Genomic DNA, 16505 nt, shown 5'->3' with positions numbered 1-16505 from the left:
TGCTGTACTTGGCTCGTCCCTCCCACCCCCCACCCCAGCATGGTGTTCTTTTTTTTTGTTCTCCCCCCTTAAGGAGACAGAACAGAGAGCATTGAGCAGAGACCCCGTCCCCCCCGGGGACTCCCAATTGGGAGACGTTGAGGTTTAGTTGAGTCTAGAGCTGAGACCAACCTTAGGGGACATCCAGGCTAAAGAATTAACCCTTGTCAGCAAGGAGAAGAGCAAATCGAGGGAGTGACTCGGTGATGGTTTGGAATAAAATGAGAAATTCGGTCTCCATTTCGAACAATTATCTCCATGTCTGTATGGAACAAAAACCAGGGCGATGCAGGAGTAATAATTCCACGATTTGGACTCAGGGCTGTCACTCACTCGTTTCAAGACAGTGGATTTTTTTTGAACCCGTAATTTTCCTCATCTGGAAAATGGGTGCAATAGTACTTATATTAATTGAAATTTGCATTAACAGTAATCTCGAAGATGAGATTTGCCTCACATGACATGGAAAACTTTATGCAAAGTATTTTGTAGTCATATAGAGATATGGGACTGTCAGCAATAATTATTACCGTGGAGAGCAGAGGCCAGGTGGGTGGGAAGGGCTGTGTGTATATGGCCTCTGGAAAACTTGAATTCAGGCAACTATTAAGTCAGTGCCTTCTATTGTGTGATGGCATCCAAAAGGCCAAAGTCAATCCCTGTTCTCAGAGAGCCCTTAGCTTCATGGGAGTGACAACGTGAAAAGAACTCTGAACCAGCAAGTTATTGGCAGGCGAGATGGAGGATCACCTCCGAGGAAGATGAGATGGGAGGCTTCCCCCTCGTTTGGGGGTCTTCTGGCCTGGGAGCGAGTGTGGAGTGAGGGGACGATGCTGAATCAGCCCCGGCTTTGACATATTCTTGTGATGTGACTGGACGAGCACTTTCAGCTCTGAGTTTGGGGCTTTTTCCTCTGTAAATGGGGCTAATAGAACATCTCTCCTGCAGGGGAGCGTTGGGAGAATAATGGGGTCTTGATATCGGGATTCGAGATGTCTTTGCGATTCCAAGCTTCCTGGGGTCGAGGGAAAGATGGTCGGGTCATGGGAGGCTCCCGACCCCCCCAAGGTCCTTCTTTATTTCTACCCTCTTGGTTTAGGGACATCCTGAAGGGGTGAACACCTGCCATTTTAAAAAGGGGTGCCCAGAAAAGAAGGTGGGAGAAGGAAACTGAGCTCACTCTGTGGAAAATCCAACTCTGGCTGTAGCTCCTGGGCATCCAGACGGGTATCCTGGGTGAAAGGAAAAGGGAATCGATGTCCGTCCAAGGTCTGCTGTATTTATGTGACTCATTCCAGCCTTGTGGCCCAGGGGGGTGAGTGGCTACTCCCTCCTAGCGTCAGGCTTGCCAGATGATGGGCAAAGAAGGGATGAGAGTTAGTGTTCTTTCTGACTTCTGATGTTCATTCTGAGTGTTCTGCTCTTTGACACAAATCCCTCCCCAAATAGCCCAATCTCTTTCTTTTTTGGCCATGAGAGGATTTGAGAGAGGGCTACACATCCATGGATAGAAAAAGAAGAGAGTTGGATTTTTCTTTTTCATGGCAACTTTTGAGAAGCTGTTGATAATACAATTGGTGCTCTCTCTCTCTCTCTCTCTCTCTCTCTCTCTCTCTCTCTCTGTTTCTCTGTCTCTTGTCTTTCTGTCTCTGTCTCTCTCTGATTCTGTCTCTCTCTCTGTCTCTCTGTCTCTCTCTCCTGCCTCTTACAGGACACTTTGAATTTTCCAAGATGGGAATCAAGATGAGGAAATTTGCAGGGATCCAAATGCTGACCCATGTCTGTCAGCTCTCACACCTCTTTTCCCTGTGATCCCTTTGTTAATGGACATTGTGTTTTTATTTTTAAAAATAATTTTTACTGATTTAAAAAAAAAGCTGTCACAGAATTTCTTCCATTATCCCTCCTCTTCTCCTCTTCCTAGAGAGCTATTTTAAAGAATAAATTATATTTTTTTAAAAGAGGAAAAAGAGAAAAGAAGCAGTAACTCTAATACAGCATAAAAGTCCTTAAACACTTGCAATGTACCATCCTTATGGATCTTTCCTCTCTGCAAAGGAGGAAGATGAGGGGCCTTCTTAATTCGCTTCTTTAGAGACATCCTTGTTTGTAATATTTCAGCACTCATTTGGGTTGTTTTGTGGTTGGTCTTTCCATTTATATTGTTACAGTCACTGGAGAGAGTGGTTTTCTGGCCCTGCTTACTCTATTCTGCTTCATATTATGTAAATCTTTCCATGCTTCTGTTTTCATTATAATTGTCATTTCTTACAAACGGTCATATTCCATTATGTTTATTTATGTACCCACAGTTAGTTTATCTCTTCCCTAATCAATGGTCTTCTGTTTTGTAGTTCAGCTATAAATATTTTGCCTGAGAAACTTGATATGATTTTTCTTCTTTTGATTATTTCCCTTCTTATGCTAGATGCATTATTTATTTTTTTTTTGTAGGAGGTCTTCACAATCCACTTGATCAAAGTCATCCATTTAGCTAAAAAATCTCTATCCCTTCTTTGCTTAGAAATTCATATCCTACCCATAGCTATAAAAATTATTTTAATGTAAAAAGTATCCCTGTTTCTTTCCTATTTTAATGTAAAAACTATCCCTGTTTCTTTCCTATTTTGGGGGGTAGGGAGATGAGGTGAGGGTAAGAGCTTTAATAATTAGGTCCTGCATCCACTGAGAATTTATTGTAACCTAAACCGATTTTGTGTCAGACTGGTTTTCAGTTTTTCCATCAATTTTTTTTTTTATGCAATAGGACGGTTTTTCCTAAGTAATTTGTTTTTTAGTTTATTGAGCAATGGATTATTACTGAGCTCCATTGTTTGAGATTCTCTCTTGTCTAGCCTACATTTCATTGATTTATTTCTCTATCATGAAACCAAGATGATTTTGATGATTGCTGCTTTATTATGAGTTCAGGAAGTGCTATTTGCCCTTTATTTCCACATTTCCCCCCCCAAGATGTTCCCTTCATAGTTTAGATCTTTTTTCCTCAAGTATATTTAGTTATTATTTTTATCAAGTCCTGTAAAGGATCCATTTGATAATGTGATATACTGAAAGTGTAAAGTAACTTAACTGTCACTTTTATCACGGCTTTATTACAGGCACAGCCCAGCCTTGCGCACTGAATATTCCTCCAGTTATTTGAGTTGTTCTTTCTGTCTTTAAGGAGCACGTGGCATTTGAATACACAAATACATTGTGTATTCTGTAGATTGAGAACAAGTCTACTCTTATATACATTTTGTATTTATTTTGAATAGGATTTATTTACTTTTATTTATTTAGAATAGGATTTCCCTTTGAATTATCTGTTCAGCTGTTCAGTTACATCCGACTCTTAATGATCCCATGTATCCCAGCACACCAGGACCTTCTGTTTCCCACAATCTCCCCAAGTCTGTCCAAGCTCCTATTCATTGTTTCCGGGACAGTATCTCTTTATCTCGCCCTCCGCAGTCCTTTTCTCCTTTCCCTTCAATCTTTCCCAGCACCAAGGTCTTTTCCTATCAGTCCCATCTTCTCATGTGGCCAAAGCATTTAAATTTCAGTTTCAGTATTTGACTTTCCAGCGAGGAGCCTGAATTAATTTATTGAAATATTGACCGATTTGATCTCGCTGTTCAAGGGATTCTCAAAAAATCTTCTTTAGGGCAGCTAGAGGGCTCAGTGGGGAGAGCATGAGCCCTGAAGTCAGGAGGACCAGAGTTCAAATCCGACCTCAGACACTTCACACTTCCCAGCTTTGTGACCCTGGGCGAGTCACCTAACCCCAATTGTCTCGGGGGAAAAACACAACAAAAAACAACAACAAAACTTTCTTTAGTACCACAATTCAAAAGTATCGATTCCGCAGGATTCTGCTTTCCTTATAGTCCAACTTTCACACATTTTTACTTTATAAAGCACGTGTGTGTGTGTGTGTGTGTGTGTGTGTGTGTGTGTGACAGAGAATAAAAGAATAACCTACAGCAAGAAAGCTATAGCCATGATACAGGATAGGAGGGTCATGAATATAAAGTCTTCTATTATATAGATGGAAATTTATTATTACACATTTTGAATCCTCCCTGATGTTCTGCTGGACACACGACAATATTTCCCCCCCCCCCCCTTTTTGTCATCCTGTGGTTTTCGATATTTTTATTTTTAATAAGATTGTTTTGCTTATTTTCCTAATGGTGCAACATTAGGAAACATGAATTCCTATAATGTTTATTTTTTGGATGAGTTTTTGTAGTTGCAATGGTCTCAATAGTCCTTTCTTCCTCTAGGTCTATGATTCTAAATCTATGAGAAGGCTTGGAAATGGACTGGAAATGGTGGGCGTGGGGTAAAGGGAGGGAGAAAGAGAAGCGAAGACCTTGAGGTTGACAAGCCGAGTCCCCGGGCTCCGGGAGGACGGTGCTGGACTTGAATTTGGGGGGCAGTTAGTGGGCTTTGGCTTAGCTGGGGGGAATTGCAGATGCCCAGAGGACATTGGCTTGGGAATATTCACCGGACAGTCTGTGGTGTGGGGATGTACCAGTGAACAGATATCTGCCAGTGGGGGAGACCTTTCCCACTACTTCTAAAATACCCTGTGGGGCCAGAGGCCTGTCAGCAGTGGGTCACCCCCTCACTATTCGTAAAGCTTTTCTCCCCATCAGCCTGGTTGGGCTTTTATTCCACTTTACAAAAGAAGAAATGTAGACAGGGGAGCGGGGCAGGGAGGGCTTCAGTGGCCCTGGGTCCGAGAGCCATCCCAAGGCCTGGGGATATCTGCGCCAAATGCTCTGGCGGGTCTAAGCCGCAATGCCCCGACCCAACTGGCACACGTACCACTCGCTGTCTGTAACATGTGGCAGGTCTTACATTTGGGCCTCGAAGGTAGCTTCCCCAAGCCCATTTTCTTTGATGATCATCTCTCTCTTTATTTCTTTGTCCTGATGGTCTCAAACTGCTCATTTTACAGAGAAAGAAACTGAGGCTCTTTTTAGGGTAACTGATCCACCTCAGTGAGTTTGTAGCAGTTATGAACTTTTTAGCTTCATTTTCATGCAGATTAGATGAAAAACCTTTGCTGTGAGTGTCAGGATATGCTGATGTGTGTTTAAGGCCTTACTCTCTGAAAAAATGTGCAGGGACACTTGGGTTTGCTTGAGCTTATTAGCATTTCTCCATTACTTTCTTACGTCTGCATCGACAAATAAGCCAGGTCCTGACGTTTGGTGTTTGCTGATTTCTGGGGTGTGAGTGCTCACACTGGAAATTTAACAACCGGCTTTCGGTTTAAGCTGGTTCCAGCCACCACTGGGTGCATCTCCTAGTGCCGAGGTGCCGCCCGGAGCTCTCAGGAGAGGTGAGAACCTCTGGGGGCCGCCTGGACTCCATACCTGAGCAAGAGCAGAGCCGGCAGCCGGCCTTCCCGCAGGGAGATCACTGGGGAACATTCAAACACTCACTAACCGCAGAGCTCCTTCCTCCTTGAGCTTTCTCAGACACTCTGCGAGGGAGCCTCGGTCCTTCCGCCAGTCACTTTGTCCTGATTCTCCCCCACAGTAACCGCTTCTCAGCTCCCCCCTTGGAGGGGCTCAAATGGGGGACTCGGGTCCTCACATCTTGTCCCATATTCTTCTCACTCATCAAGAACCCCCAGGCCCTAACCTGGGCCAGCCTCTGTGCCAGACTCACTGGGGAGACAAAAGAAAGGCAAAAGCAGTCCCCGCGGCCCCCAAAGGCTTTTGGGAGAAGACGTGGCCCTTTGTCGGTCACAGAAGATACACACAGTGCAGATGGAAGGCCATGGGGAGGGATGGCAGCCGTTGGGGAGGAGTGTGGATTCTCTGGAATAACCCTCTGAGCTGGACTCCAGGAAGGGAGGACCCTTGCCCAAGCTTGCAAAGTAATAAAGGCCAGGGGGGAGGACTCAAACTCAAGGCTCCCAGATCACTCTGCTGATCGCAGGGCTCCTGGCCCCAAACCCAAGAGGCCCCGAGCTTCTTGTCTCGCTGGACAATGGGTTTCCTTTATTGTCACAGACAACAACCTCAAGTCCCCTTGCGAGTTCTCCTCCCCGTGTGTTATTTATGGGGTTACTTTAGTTTGGGGCATAGAACATCGTGGTGCAGGTCAGTGCTGAGCAGGAAGACTGTGCTCACGCCGTAAAACTGTCCCGTCAATTTCTCATCACCGCCTTTCCCAGGCGGGCCCCTGCTCATCCCCTCCTCACCTTCCAGACCCGTAGCTTCAGTCAGGTTTAGCTCTTGCCTCCATGAGGCCTTTCTTGAGCTTTCCAGTCGACAATCACTCCCTCTTAAAAATCTTTGAATTTCCCTCCGTATGAACACGGGCAAGAGCGTGAGCTCCCTGCTTTGCTTTCCCGGATTGCTTTGCCTGTCTGGGCTGGCACATAGTAGGTGCTTAATTGCTATTTGTGGAGCCAGACTGGGTCTCCTCCAAGACGGCTCTCTCCCTCCGTGAAGTGGGAGGAAAGAGTTGGACCAGACCTTTTCAGTGCCTTTCAGCCCCCAATCTGTGTGTGTACGGGGGCTGGGGTGGATGCCCGATCTGTCTCTCCCATCCCCTTCCTCCGGAGCCGCCTTGGACGTCGCCTTCGCTTTATCGGGGGGGTTTGTGGCTAAAGTTCCTTTTATGTATTTCTCAGGCCCGGGAGTCCTTAAGGGGGATTTATTGTTTATTTAAAACCCCCCAAACCTGAGGCATTTTGTGTCTGGCCCTTCCCCACTTGGAAGATGGCCCAGCTCGAGGAAGCCTCCACCCTCCGCTGGTACCCGATGTACGGGGCAGGGACGGCCGCCCACTTCTCTCTGCCCAGGTCCCTCAGGAAAGGCCCACCCTTGAGCCCGGGGGTGAGTGCAGGCAGCCGAGGCAAGGCCGCTGGTTTCAGAACCCCACCCCCACAACTCCACCCTGCCTGAAAGGGAAGGGGGAAACTGGGGCGGGCCCTGTGTAACCCAGACGTAAGTTGGGGCTCTGAGCCGGGGCAGGTGAGGCAGAAACTCAGAAGCCAGAGTGGCCCGTGATCTTGGGCCGGGGGAGAGCTCTGGGGGTCTCTGGGCCGCCCACCTCAGCAGGAAGACCCTTAGTCACGTGCCCCCGAGGCTCAGCTCAGGGACCACCTCATCAGGGCTGCTTTCCCACTGCTTCTGTGGCCATTGAAGAACTTCCACCTCCCGGTTCTGGCCTTATCCCCAAGCTCCCGCCTTTATTTTCCGTACCAGACTTCCCACCTCTGCCCCTTTGCTCAGGCTGTGCCTTGTGCTTGGAGTGCCCCTTTCCTTACCCCTCAGAGTGATGCTTGGGGGTCACCCGCCATCAGGACCTTTCTTAGCCTCCCTTTCATTCCCGGCCTCCGTCCCCAGATCTTGCATTTATTCACTTGGGTCCCTGCTGCCCGCTGCGTACAGCGGAAGGGAAGCCCATGAGGGCAGACACTGCTTCGTTTCTGACTCTCCACTTCCAGTGATCAGCGGGTCCCAGGCTCTGAATCTGGGCTTGGGTTTTCTCTTCGCTTTCTCCGAATCTCTGCTTTCTCTCCCCACCTTCCTTCTGTCACATCACTGGCGAGCAGATAGAAAATGGCCCCTGTTTTGATGGAGCTGATGTTTTTAGGGGGAAATGATATATATGGGAAGGGTCAACGACAGGACAGATGGAGTGCCCCGGAACCTAAGAGGAGTGGGTCCCATGTTCCAGATGGCCACACCTTTTCTTTGCTGTCATTCCCGTTGATAAAATCCGATCTGTTTTTGATGTTGAGTCACCGATGGCACCAAAAACTTAGCCTGTGACAACTTCCCTTTCCATGTCTTCCATCAGGAGAGGATGGGGGCTGTGTCCTTCAGGGACAGTCGGGAAGCCATACCCCCCAAGGGCCGCTTGCTTGGACAAAGTTTCAGGGACAGGATGGCAGTGGGACCGGTGGTCTGTGCAGATGGCCTTGGGTTTTTTGGCCTACTGTGAAAGTAGGTCGTCAGTCGACCTGAATGGTGGACTCCTTGTCCCCCTCGTGCTCTCAGATGACATGTGGTTCTCCAGATGGGATCTGAGCAGGGCAGAGGACATAGGACCCATCTTCTCTCTTCTCCTGGACAATTTATCTTTCATGGGGCAACCCAAGTTGGCTTTAGTTTCTTGGGAGCCATGACACACTGGTAATTCAAAATGAGCCTGTGGTTCACTAAAAGCTCTGTCTTTTTAGAGGAACAGTTGGCTAGCCATGTCTCCCCCAGCTTGTACTGGAAAATGGACTTTTTGGAACCTACGTGTAGGATTTGATGTGTATTCCTACTCAATCTCACAGTCTTCAGTCTAAGGCTGTTGAGCTCTCCTTTCAGTGGGTTAATTGTCCCTCCCAGCTTTGCGCAATCTGCACATTCAATGAGCGTGTCACCCGCGCCATTAGCCAAATCACTGACAAAACTGTTAATGTCCAACATAGATCCCTTGGGAACATCCCTGGGGTCCTTTTAGGAAGAAAAATTAGAGCCAGTCCAGAATCCACTCATGTTTCCCTTCTCCTTAAATGTAGCATGGAATCGCTTGATTTTCTTTTCCCTTAGAATTTTTTTGTCTGATTCTCAGGGTCTGGTTTTCATTCCTTTCACTATCCTGGGAATACTCGTGATAATTAGAATTTCCTCAGAAAAGCTCAGTATGGTGGAAAACACACCGGTTCCAGAGTCAAAGGGCTGGGATTCGAATCTCACTTCTGATTCTCACTCCTTGTACAACCTGCACTAATTACTTAACCTCAACTGTAAAATGAGGGAGGGTTAACGCTGAGGGCCCTTTAAATCTAGAATCCTTGGAGAGCCCAGTCTCCAGGATACACTCATCCTCAATATAGGCCAGACAAATGACTTTCTTGATTGACTTCCCACCAATTAGAATGGGTAGGTTGGGGCTCTGAAAACAACAGACCAAACAACAGTTCTCTTGGCTGTCCTAAATCCTCTCCTTTTACAGACACTCATTTCCCTCACCTGCTGGCCCCTGCCTCTGTAATAACTCTTCAGCTACAGAATCTCTGGGTTGTAACGATCTTGCCGTGACCATGAAACCCAATTCTTACCTCCACAGGGCTGGGGTGAGGGGAGGGCAAAATGGAATGGCAAGAAGACTGTCTTGTGGACAGAAAGAAGGGGTTGGAAGACCGGGATGTGGTGGACGGCTCACTCTCACCTCGGATTCCATTTTTTTCCAGTGAAAACCGAATATACCCTTGGCTTTTGGCCACTCCAGCTCTCAAGGACAGAAGGAGAAAACGCCACTTTTATCTGCAACGTCTCCAGCAAGTTAAAAGCTCCCATCTTAAACTGGTACCGAGAAAAGAATGGCAGCCAGCCGGAGAAGTTAGCTGCCTACCCCAAAGACACGCCCAGCTCTCACCTGCAGGACAGGTACCACATAGCCATGAAGGGCCACAAGCGGTTCTATGAGATGACCATCTTGGGGCTGCGGCTGAACGACAGTGGGAGATACTTCTGCGGAATTATCAACATCGAAACGCCGACAGTGGAAGAGAGCGGTCGGTCAGAGCTCAATGTGACAGGTGGGTTAGCCCTCCGGGGGAACCCGGGGCCCCCCAAAATGGACCAGAGCCTGGGGAGAGTCCCTGCTCTGAGGCTGTGTCCCAGAGTGCTCTGGGGTCCAGTTAATTCAGCCTGGGTCGTGTGTCACCGCTGTGGGAGCCTGCTCCTCCTCTCGCTCTTGCTTACCCTGTCCTGCCCCATTGAGGAAAGCCCCCCTGCCACTTAACTTGAGGTCTGAGATGTCTCCTGCCTTCTCCTCCAACTTTTAGAAAGAATCATGGTCCCGACCACAGCTCCTCCTGTCACCACCCAAGCACAATCCGAAAAGTTCCCGTGGCTCATTGTGATCCCGGTCGTCGTGGGGGCTGTCCTGCTGCTGCTGCTGCTCTGCTGGATTCTGGTCGTGGTAGAATTCCCGGGTCGAGGAGGTAACGGCTTCCCCTAGCATCCCCATCCCACCCCACATCCTTGTGCCTCCTGCATCAGATCGCCTTGCATCTTCTCTCTCTATTCCTGTTGGTGGATGGTTTTCCCTTGTGGGAACATAAGTTCCTTGGCCCCAGAACCCAGACCCAAGCAAGGGAAAGCAGAATTTTAGTCCCAGCTTCCTTCTCCCGTCCTCCCTAATGCTACAAACTGGTTTCAAGCACCACTGTTTATCCTGGGGCACAGGGTGCAGGGGCCAGTGACCAGACGGCCAGAGTGTCAGGATCTAGAGAGAGAGCCGGCCTTCTAGTGGGAGCCAGAGGGTCAAGAAGCTCAGAACTCTGGCTTTTGCCTCAAATTGTCGTGTGACCTAGAACAGGCGACTTCCCCTCGCTGTCCCAGCTGCCTTTTGAGCAAAGAAAGCTACATATGGAAGACAGTCATCCCCAGGGAACAGTTTGGAGAAATCAGCTATTTTTTCTTCAACTGTTTGAGGCTTTCTAAGGTGTTTAAATAGTCTGATCCTATGGTGTTACTTTGAAAGTATGATAATGATAATAATTATTATTGTTCCTACTACTATTATTACTGCTGCGGCTGCTGCTGCTGCTTTTGCTGTCACTGCTCCTCCTCCTCCTTCTCCTTCTCTTCATCCTCCTCCTTCTATTATTCATACTATTCTTCTACTCCAACTAACGCTGCTGCTCCTCTTCTTCTTCCTACTACTACTGCTACTGCTATTATTGTTATTACTACTATTATTGTTGCTGCTACTACTACTACTGCTGCTGCTACTATTACTACTAGTACTATTACTGCTTTTGCTGTTGCTTTTGCTGCTGCTGCTACTGCTCCTTCTCTTCCTCTTCTTTTTCCTCCTCTTCCTCTTCCTCCTCTCTTCTTCCTTCTCCTCCTCTTCCTCTTCCTCCTCCTCTTATTCATACTACTCTTACTTCTACTCCAAGTAATGCTGTTCCTCCTCCTCCTCCTCCTCCTCTTCTTCCTACTACTACTACTACTACTACTACTACTACTACTACTACTACTACTATTACTACTACTGCTGCTGTTGCTGCTGCTTTTGCTGTTGCTGCTGCTGCTCCTTCTCCTCCTCCTCTTCTTCCTCCTCTTCCTCTTCCTCCTTCTCCTCCTCTTCCTCTTCCTCCTCCTCCTCCTCTTCTTCCTGCTACTACTACTACTACTACTACTACTACTACTTTTGCTGTTGCTGCTGCTGCTCCTTCTCTTCCTTCTCTTCTTCCTCCTTCTCCTCCTCATCCTCCTCTTCCTCCTCCTCTTATTCATACCACTCTTACTTCTACTCCAAGTAATGCTGCTCCTCCTCCTCCTCCTCTTCTTCCTGCCACCACCACTACTACTACTACTACTACTACTTCTACTTCTTCTACTACTACCACTACTACTACTACTACTACTGCTTTTGCTGTTGCTGCTGCTGCTCCTTCTCCTCCTCTTCTTCTTCCTGTGGCTACTATTACTATTACCACCACTGCTACCAAATACCTTTCAATGATGCTTTGAGGTTTGGAAACAGTTTGCACATATCCTCTCCTTTGAATTGCACAAGAGCTTTGTGGAGAAGGGACTTGATTGAAATATTATTAGACTCATTAGTCAAAAGCTCAAGCTAAAGACCAGATTTTTTTTAAAAATTGAAGTTGACATTATTCATTTGTATCCATCCAGTAATTCAAGGAAATAATTAAAAAAAAACATGCACAGTGTGAAACTCCATCCATGTAATAGAATAATGAAAAAAGAAAACAACAATCTTCTTTCAACTAGATAAAAAAGGCAGACTCAGCAGACAAGACTTAACAATCAGAACCAACTAGTGTCGAATTGTATTTTGGTTATCCAGCAATTTTATGCTGAACATTTCATATGTGATTGTGTCTATTGGTTTTGTCACAAAGTGTGAATGAGAGGTTTTGGACCATTAAGGGACATTTTATTCCCTAGTCTATTTACAATCTTGGATCTCCATTGATCAGAAGGATCTGGTACATTTCTCCTCCTCCTCCTCCTCCTCCTCCTCCTCCTCCTCCTCCTCCTCCTCCTCCTCCTCCTCCTCCTCCCTCCTCCTCCTCCTCCTCCTCCTCCTCCTCCTCCTCCTCCTCCTCCTCCTCCTCCTCCTCCTCCTCCTCCTCCTCCTCTTCTTCTTCTTCTTCTTCTTCTTCTTCTTCTTCTTCTTCTTCTTCTTCTTCTTCTTCTTCTTCTTCTTCTTCTTCTTCTTCTTCTTCTTCTTCTTCTTCTTCTTCTTCTTCTTCTTCTTCTTCTTTCATAATTATAACTTTTTATTGACAGAGCCCATGCCTGGATAATTTTTTTTTTTACAACATTATCCCTTGCATTCACTTCTGTTCCGACTTTTCCCCTCCCTCCCTTCATCCCTTCCCCCAGATGGCAAGCAGTCCTATACATGTTAAATAGGTACATTTCTTCTTTTAAAATTTATTTATTATATAAATTACATATATTTTATTTTATTTATTTATTTTATGTATTTATTTATTATTTTATACCAAAGATTTCCCAATCATATGTAAAACCTTTTAAACATTTATTTAAGAATTTTTTCGAGTTCCAAATTCCCTTCCTCCCACCCTCCCCCACTTATCGAGAAGGCCAGCAGCACGGATGCTCGAATTTATAAAGTCCTGCAAGGCATCTCCATATAACCCATGCTATAAAAGAAAGCAGACCCCGCCCCTCCATAAAGAAAATATAAAACCCTCTACTCCCGTCTGCACTCGGAGTGCACCAGTTCCCTATGGGAGTGGAGAGCATTGTCACCGTCGGGTGTTTGGAATTGTCTTGGGTCATGGCCTTGGTCAGAAGGAGATCTCCCTGGCTCCACCTCTGACCCTCCACCTCTGGCCCCTCCCCCAGGAGGCAGAAACATCTGGAGACTTTGCTCAGCCTTCGGTTTGCATTTCTCCAAATTCCCACCACACTCACTTCATCTTCTCTAGTCCAGGTTAGGGAAGTGGTGAGTTTTCAAACAGTTGGGGCTTGCTGGCCCGTTGCCACACCCATTCCCCCCTCTCACTTCCTCCTGCTCTGACCTTCCCTGGGGGATGACCAGTTCTCATTCATGGTGGGCTGTTGGGGCGGGGCAGGAAGTGGGGAGGGAGGAGCCCGGCCCGTGGAGACCATGCCCTCCACCCTGAGTTGTCCAGCAAGAAACCTTCATGCAACGATGCCTCCTTGTGAGCCCCAGCTCTCTCGGGGACCCCGAGGGGCCTCTCTGGGCTAGCCCACCAAATCTCCACCCTGCTGCAAGGTTCTGCTCGGCAATTTTGCTTCAAGTTTCTCACCTTTCAGGACCAGACCTTTTCTCCTTCCCTGTATTCTCTGGGGGACTGGGCCAGGGGAGGGAGAGGCAGAGGCCAGAGGCCCTCCCTGCATGGGCCAGAAGCCCCCGCTTAGCCCTGGCACTCCTTCCTGCCCCTTCTCTCCAGGAAACTCCCCCCCCCACACTGGGTTCTGGGTGGCGACAGCTGCAAAAGCTCGGCTCTGATTTCCCATTGTCTAACCAGTGACCGTCTTCTTTGCAGGGGCCGAGAACTCGGGGAGCAACAAGGACGCAATGGTGAGTTTCCTCATCTGTCAAAGGAAAAACCCCCAACACATTATGGGAAGAATAATAATGATGATGATGATGATAGTAACAATAAATTATCATTAGTAGCACGTTAAGTTTTACACACTGTATTATCCCACTTGGTCATCACCTGACCCCGTGATAAGGGTACCATTATAATCCCCATTTTACAGGTGAGGAAACTGAGGCAGACATTGGTTAAGGTCAGCCTAATTATTAAGAGTCTGAAGCAGCGTCTGAACTCGGCTCTCTGACCCAAGCCTTTCAGAAGGGGCCAGAAGGAGGGTGGGAGAGTCTGTGGTGGGGATGTGGTCAGATAACGGGGCCGGATCTTCCTCTCCTGGCACCCCCCGGTCGGGGGCCACACCAGAGACAGGGATGTTGGAGGGACGTGGCTAACTGGGGGCTGATGGGAGTCACAATGTGAGGGAATCTTCTACGTTTCCTCCGTTTAGTCCCCGAAGAAGGCTGAGCCCTGCGTGGCGTCAGTGTCCACCGTGGTCTACGGTCAGCTGGACTTCCAGAGGGCCGAGGCCCTCAAGCAGGGAGGGGCCAGCTCGGACGAGCAGACGGAATACGCCACCATCATCTTCCCGGAGGAGAAGTCTGCGTTTCCCGGCAGCTCTCCCCATCGGAAGTGAGACGCTGCAGGCTGGAGAGCGCCTTGCAGGCCTCCGGAGCCCCCGGACGGCTTCCCGTCCCGTCTGATGGAGGAGCGGACCGAGGCTCGCCGGGATGGGTCTCCAGGTCTTCCCAGAGGCGGGCCATCCCTCCCCGCCACACTGCCCCTCCTGGGGGAACGGCCCTGGCAGAGGGGGAGGTTTCCTGGCCCTTCAGAGAAGCAGAGCCAGCAAGGGCCCTGGGGATCCAGCCCCTCATTTCACAGGAGAGGAAAGAGGCCGGGAGAAGGGAAGGGACTCCCACAGGACCCTGCAAGGGCTGAGGGCAGCCCCCTTGCCAAGGCAGGCCGGGCGCTTCTTGGTCTTGGGAGCTGCCGGGAAGAGTGAGCAGCACTACAGAGCCGTGAGGAGGTGACACCCTTCCCCCAAATGGGCCAAACGGAGGCACTCGTACCGAGAGTTGATGCAAACTTTGTGGGCACCGGCTGCTAACTGTGAAAGTGAAAACCTTCATGGGACTGAAGGTGGTGGGAGGCGAGGGCCTGGAGGGGAGCATCCTCCGTCTCACTTCTTGGGGCTGCGCTAACCTGCAGCTGGAGCGGGGGGCCCAGGGGAGCTGGGCGGGGGATGGAGCCTCCTTCTCCTCTCCCACCTGGATCCTGCCCACTCCTCCCACTCGGTCCTTTGCCATCCTCACCCCCAGCCCTCCCAGGGACCTGCTGTCCCAAGCCCCCAGATCACGGATTCGGCCCCACTAGCCTACAGCTCCTTCCCCGTGTGGCAAAGCCACCGGGGGTTTCATTAGCTCCTCAAGGTGCCTTCAAGAATAAGGGTCCTGCAGGACCTCGCTCCCCCTGCACACCGATCCCTGGGATGGCTCCTGGCCGCCCAGTGGCCCTCTGGGGCCTGCAGGACCTCACTCCCCCTGCACACCGATCCCCGGGATGGCTCCTGGCCGCCCAGTGGCCCTCTGGGGCCTGCAGGACCTCGCTGCTCCTGCACACCGATCCCCGGGATGGCTCCTGGCCGCCCAGTGGCCCTCTGGGGCCTGCAGGACCTCGCTGCTCTTGCACACCGATCCCCAGGATGGCCCCTGGCTGCCCTGCAGGACCTCACTCCCCCTGAACACCTATCCCGGGATGGCTCCTGGCTACCCAGTGGCCTTCTGGGCTAGTCTCAGCCTGATTAACAGCAATGTAACTGAGTCTGGACTAACTTTTTCTTTAAAGACAACTCCTCATCTTTTCAATCTGAACACTCCAGATCTGGAAGCCCCTTATTCTTGAATCTGTGTATTCTGCAATTTGGCTTCTTAAAGTTATTATTGTTATTATTATTATTTATTTTAAGGAGAGGTACTGCTGGGCCCCACGTTCCTGGGCTCTTCCTGGGCACTACCCACGGCTCTGACGGAGCCCCCCAGGGCAGCATGGGCCTTGGATTTAAGACAAGCTCTAATTCTTTAGTTACTTTGCGTATTTGCACTTGACCTTGGCCAGGGAAGACCACGGGCAGCCACTGAGCTGAATCTGGCCTCCGCTGCCTCCTGGGGACTTCTGGGAAGGCCGGAGAGAGACCTGGGAAATCCTGCTCCATTGACATCCCCTAATATTTTCGGTGGCCCGATCGGGCTTTGGTGCCTCATTTCTTTGAGTTTGTTTCTTTATTGTAAATTTAAAAAGAAACTCGTGTCTGAAGCTGTTGGTGAGCCTGGTCTTGTTTTTTGGTGGGGAAACAGAACGGGGGAAAGCCAGGGAGCTCAGCCTGATGTCCAAGTCCTGCTGGGGAAACAGGGCTGGATAGCAGCACCCCCTCCCCACTCCGGAGCCCCCTCCCCCTGTCCATCCAGCCATTAAAAAAGCATTCATTGAGACCCTCCTCCCCCCTTTGTGGACTACAGCCCATGTGAAATGTGAAGGAAAAGTGCCATTTCTTTTATCTAGAAAGCACCTACTGTGTGTCTGGCCAGCCACTGGAGGTGCAGAGACAAAAGCTGAGGGATTCCTCCCCTCAGAAGCTCACGTGTTACTCACATGGTCCTAGACCCTTGAACCACCGCATAACAGGCCAGAAATGCTACAAGACTCAATTCAGTGCCAGGAGCATTAAGTCCCTACTGTGTGCCGCAGGCCGTGCTAGGTCCAGGGGATGTAAAGAGAGAAAACGAGCCAGTCTTTACCCTCCCTGAGCGCACCTGCTACTGAGGAGGGGAGAGCACATGTATCAGTGTCAGTAAATGTG

General features: G+C 49.1%; 1 protein-coding gene across 1 annotated transcript in view; it reads left to right on the top strand.

Annotated features, from left to right (window-relative positions):
* Window positions 1-15980, top strand: part of PDCD1 (programmed cell death 1) — a 20224-nt gene extending 4244 nt beyond the window's left edge. The window contains exons 2-5 of the mRNA XM_031957445.1: window positions 9263-9610; window positions 9860-10018; window positions 13598-13632; window positions 14100-15980. Coding sequence (XP_031813305.1) covers window positions 9263-9610; window positions 9860-10018; window positions 13598-13632; window positions 14100-14285 — 728 coding nt within the window. The 3' untranslated portion in view covers window positions 14286-15980. The remainder of the gene's footprint in view (window positions 1-9262; window positions 9611-9859; window positions 10019-13597; window positions 13633-14099) is intronic.
* The last annotated feature ends 525 nt before the right edge of the window (window positions 15981-16505 follow it).

The sequence above is a fragment of the Sarcophilus harrisii genome, chromosome 3 (genome assembly GCF_902635505.1).
Source record: "Sarcophilus harrisii chromosome 3, mSarHar1.11, whole genome shotgun sequence".
Taxonomy (NCBI): domain Eukaryota; kingdom Metazoa; phylum Chordata; class Mammalia; order Dasyuromorphia; family Dasyuridae; genus Sarcophilus; species Sarcophilus harrisii.
Note: the sequence above shows the minus strand (reverse complement) of the source record. Positions and strands in the feature narration are given on the sequence as shown.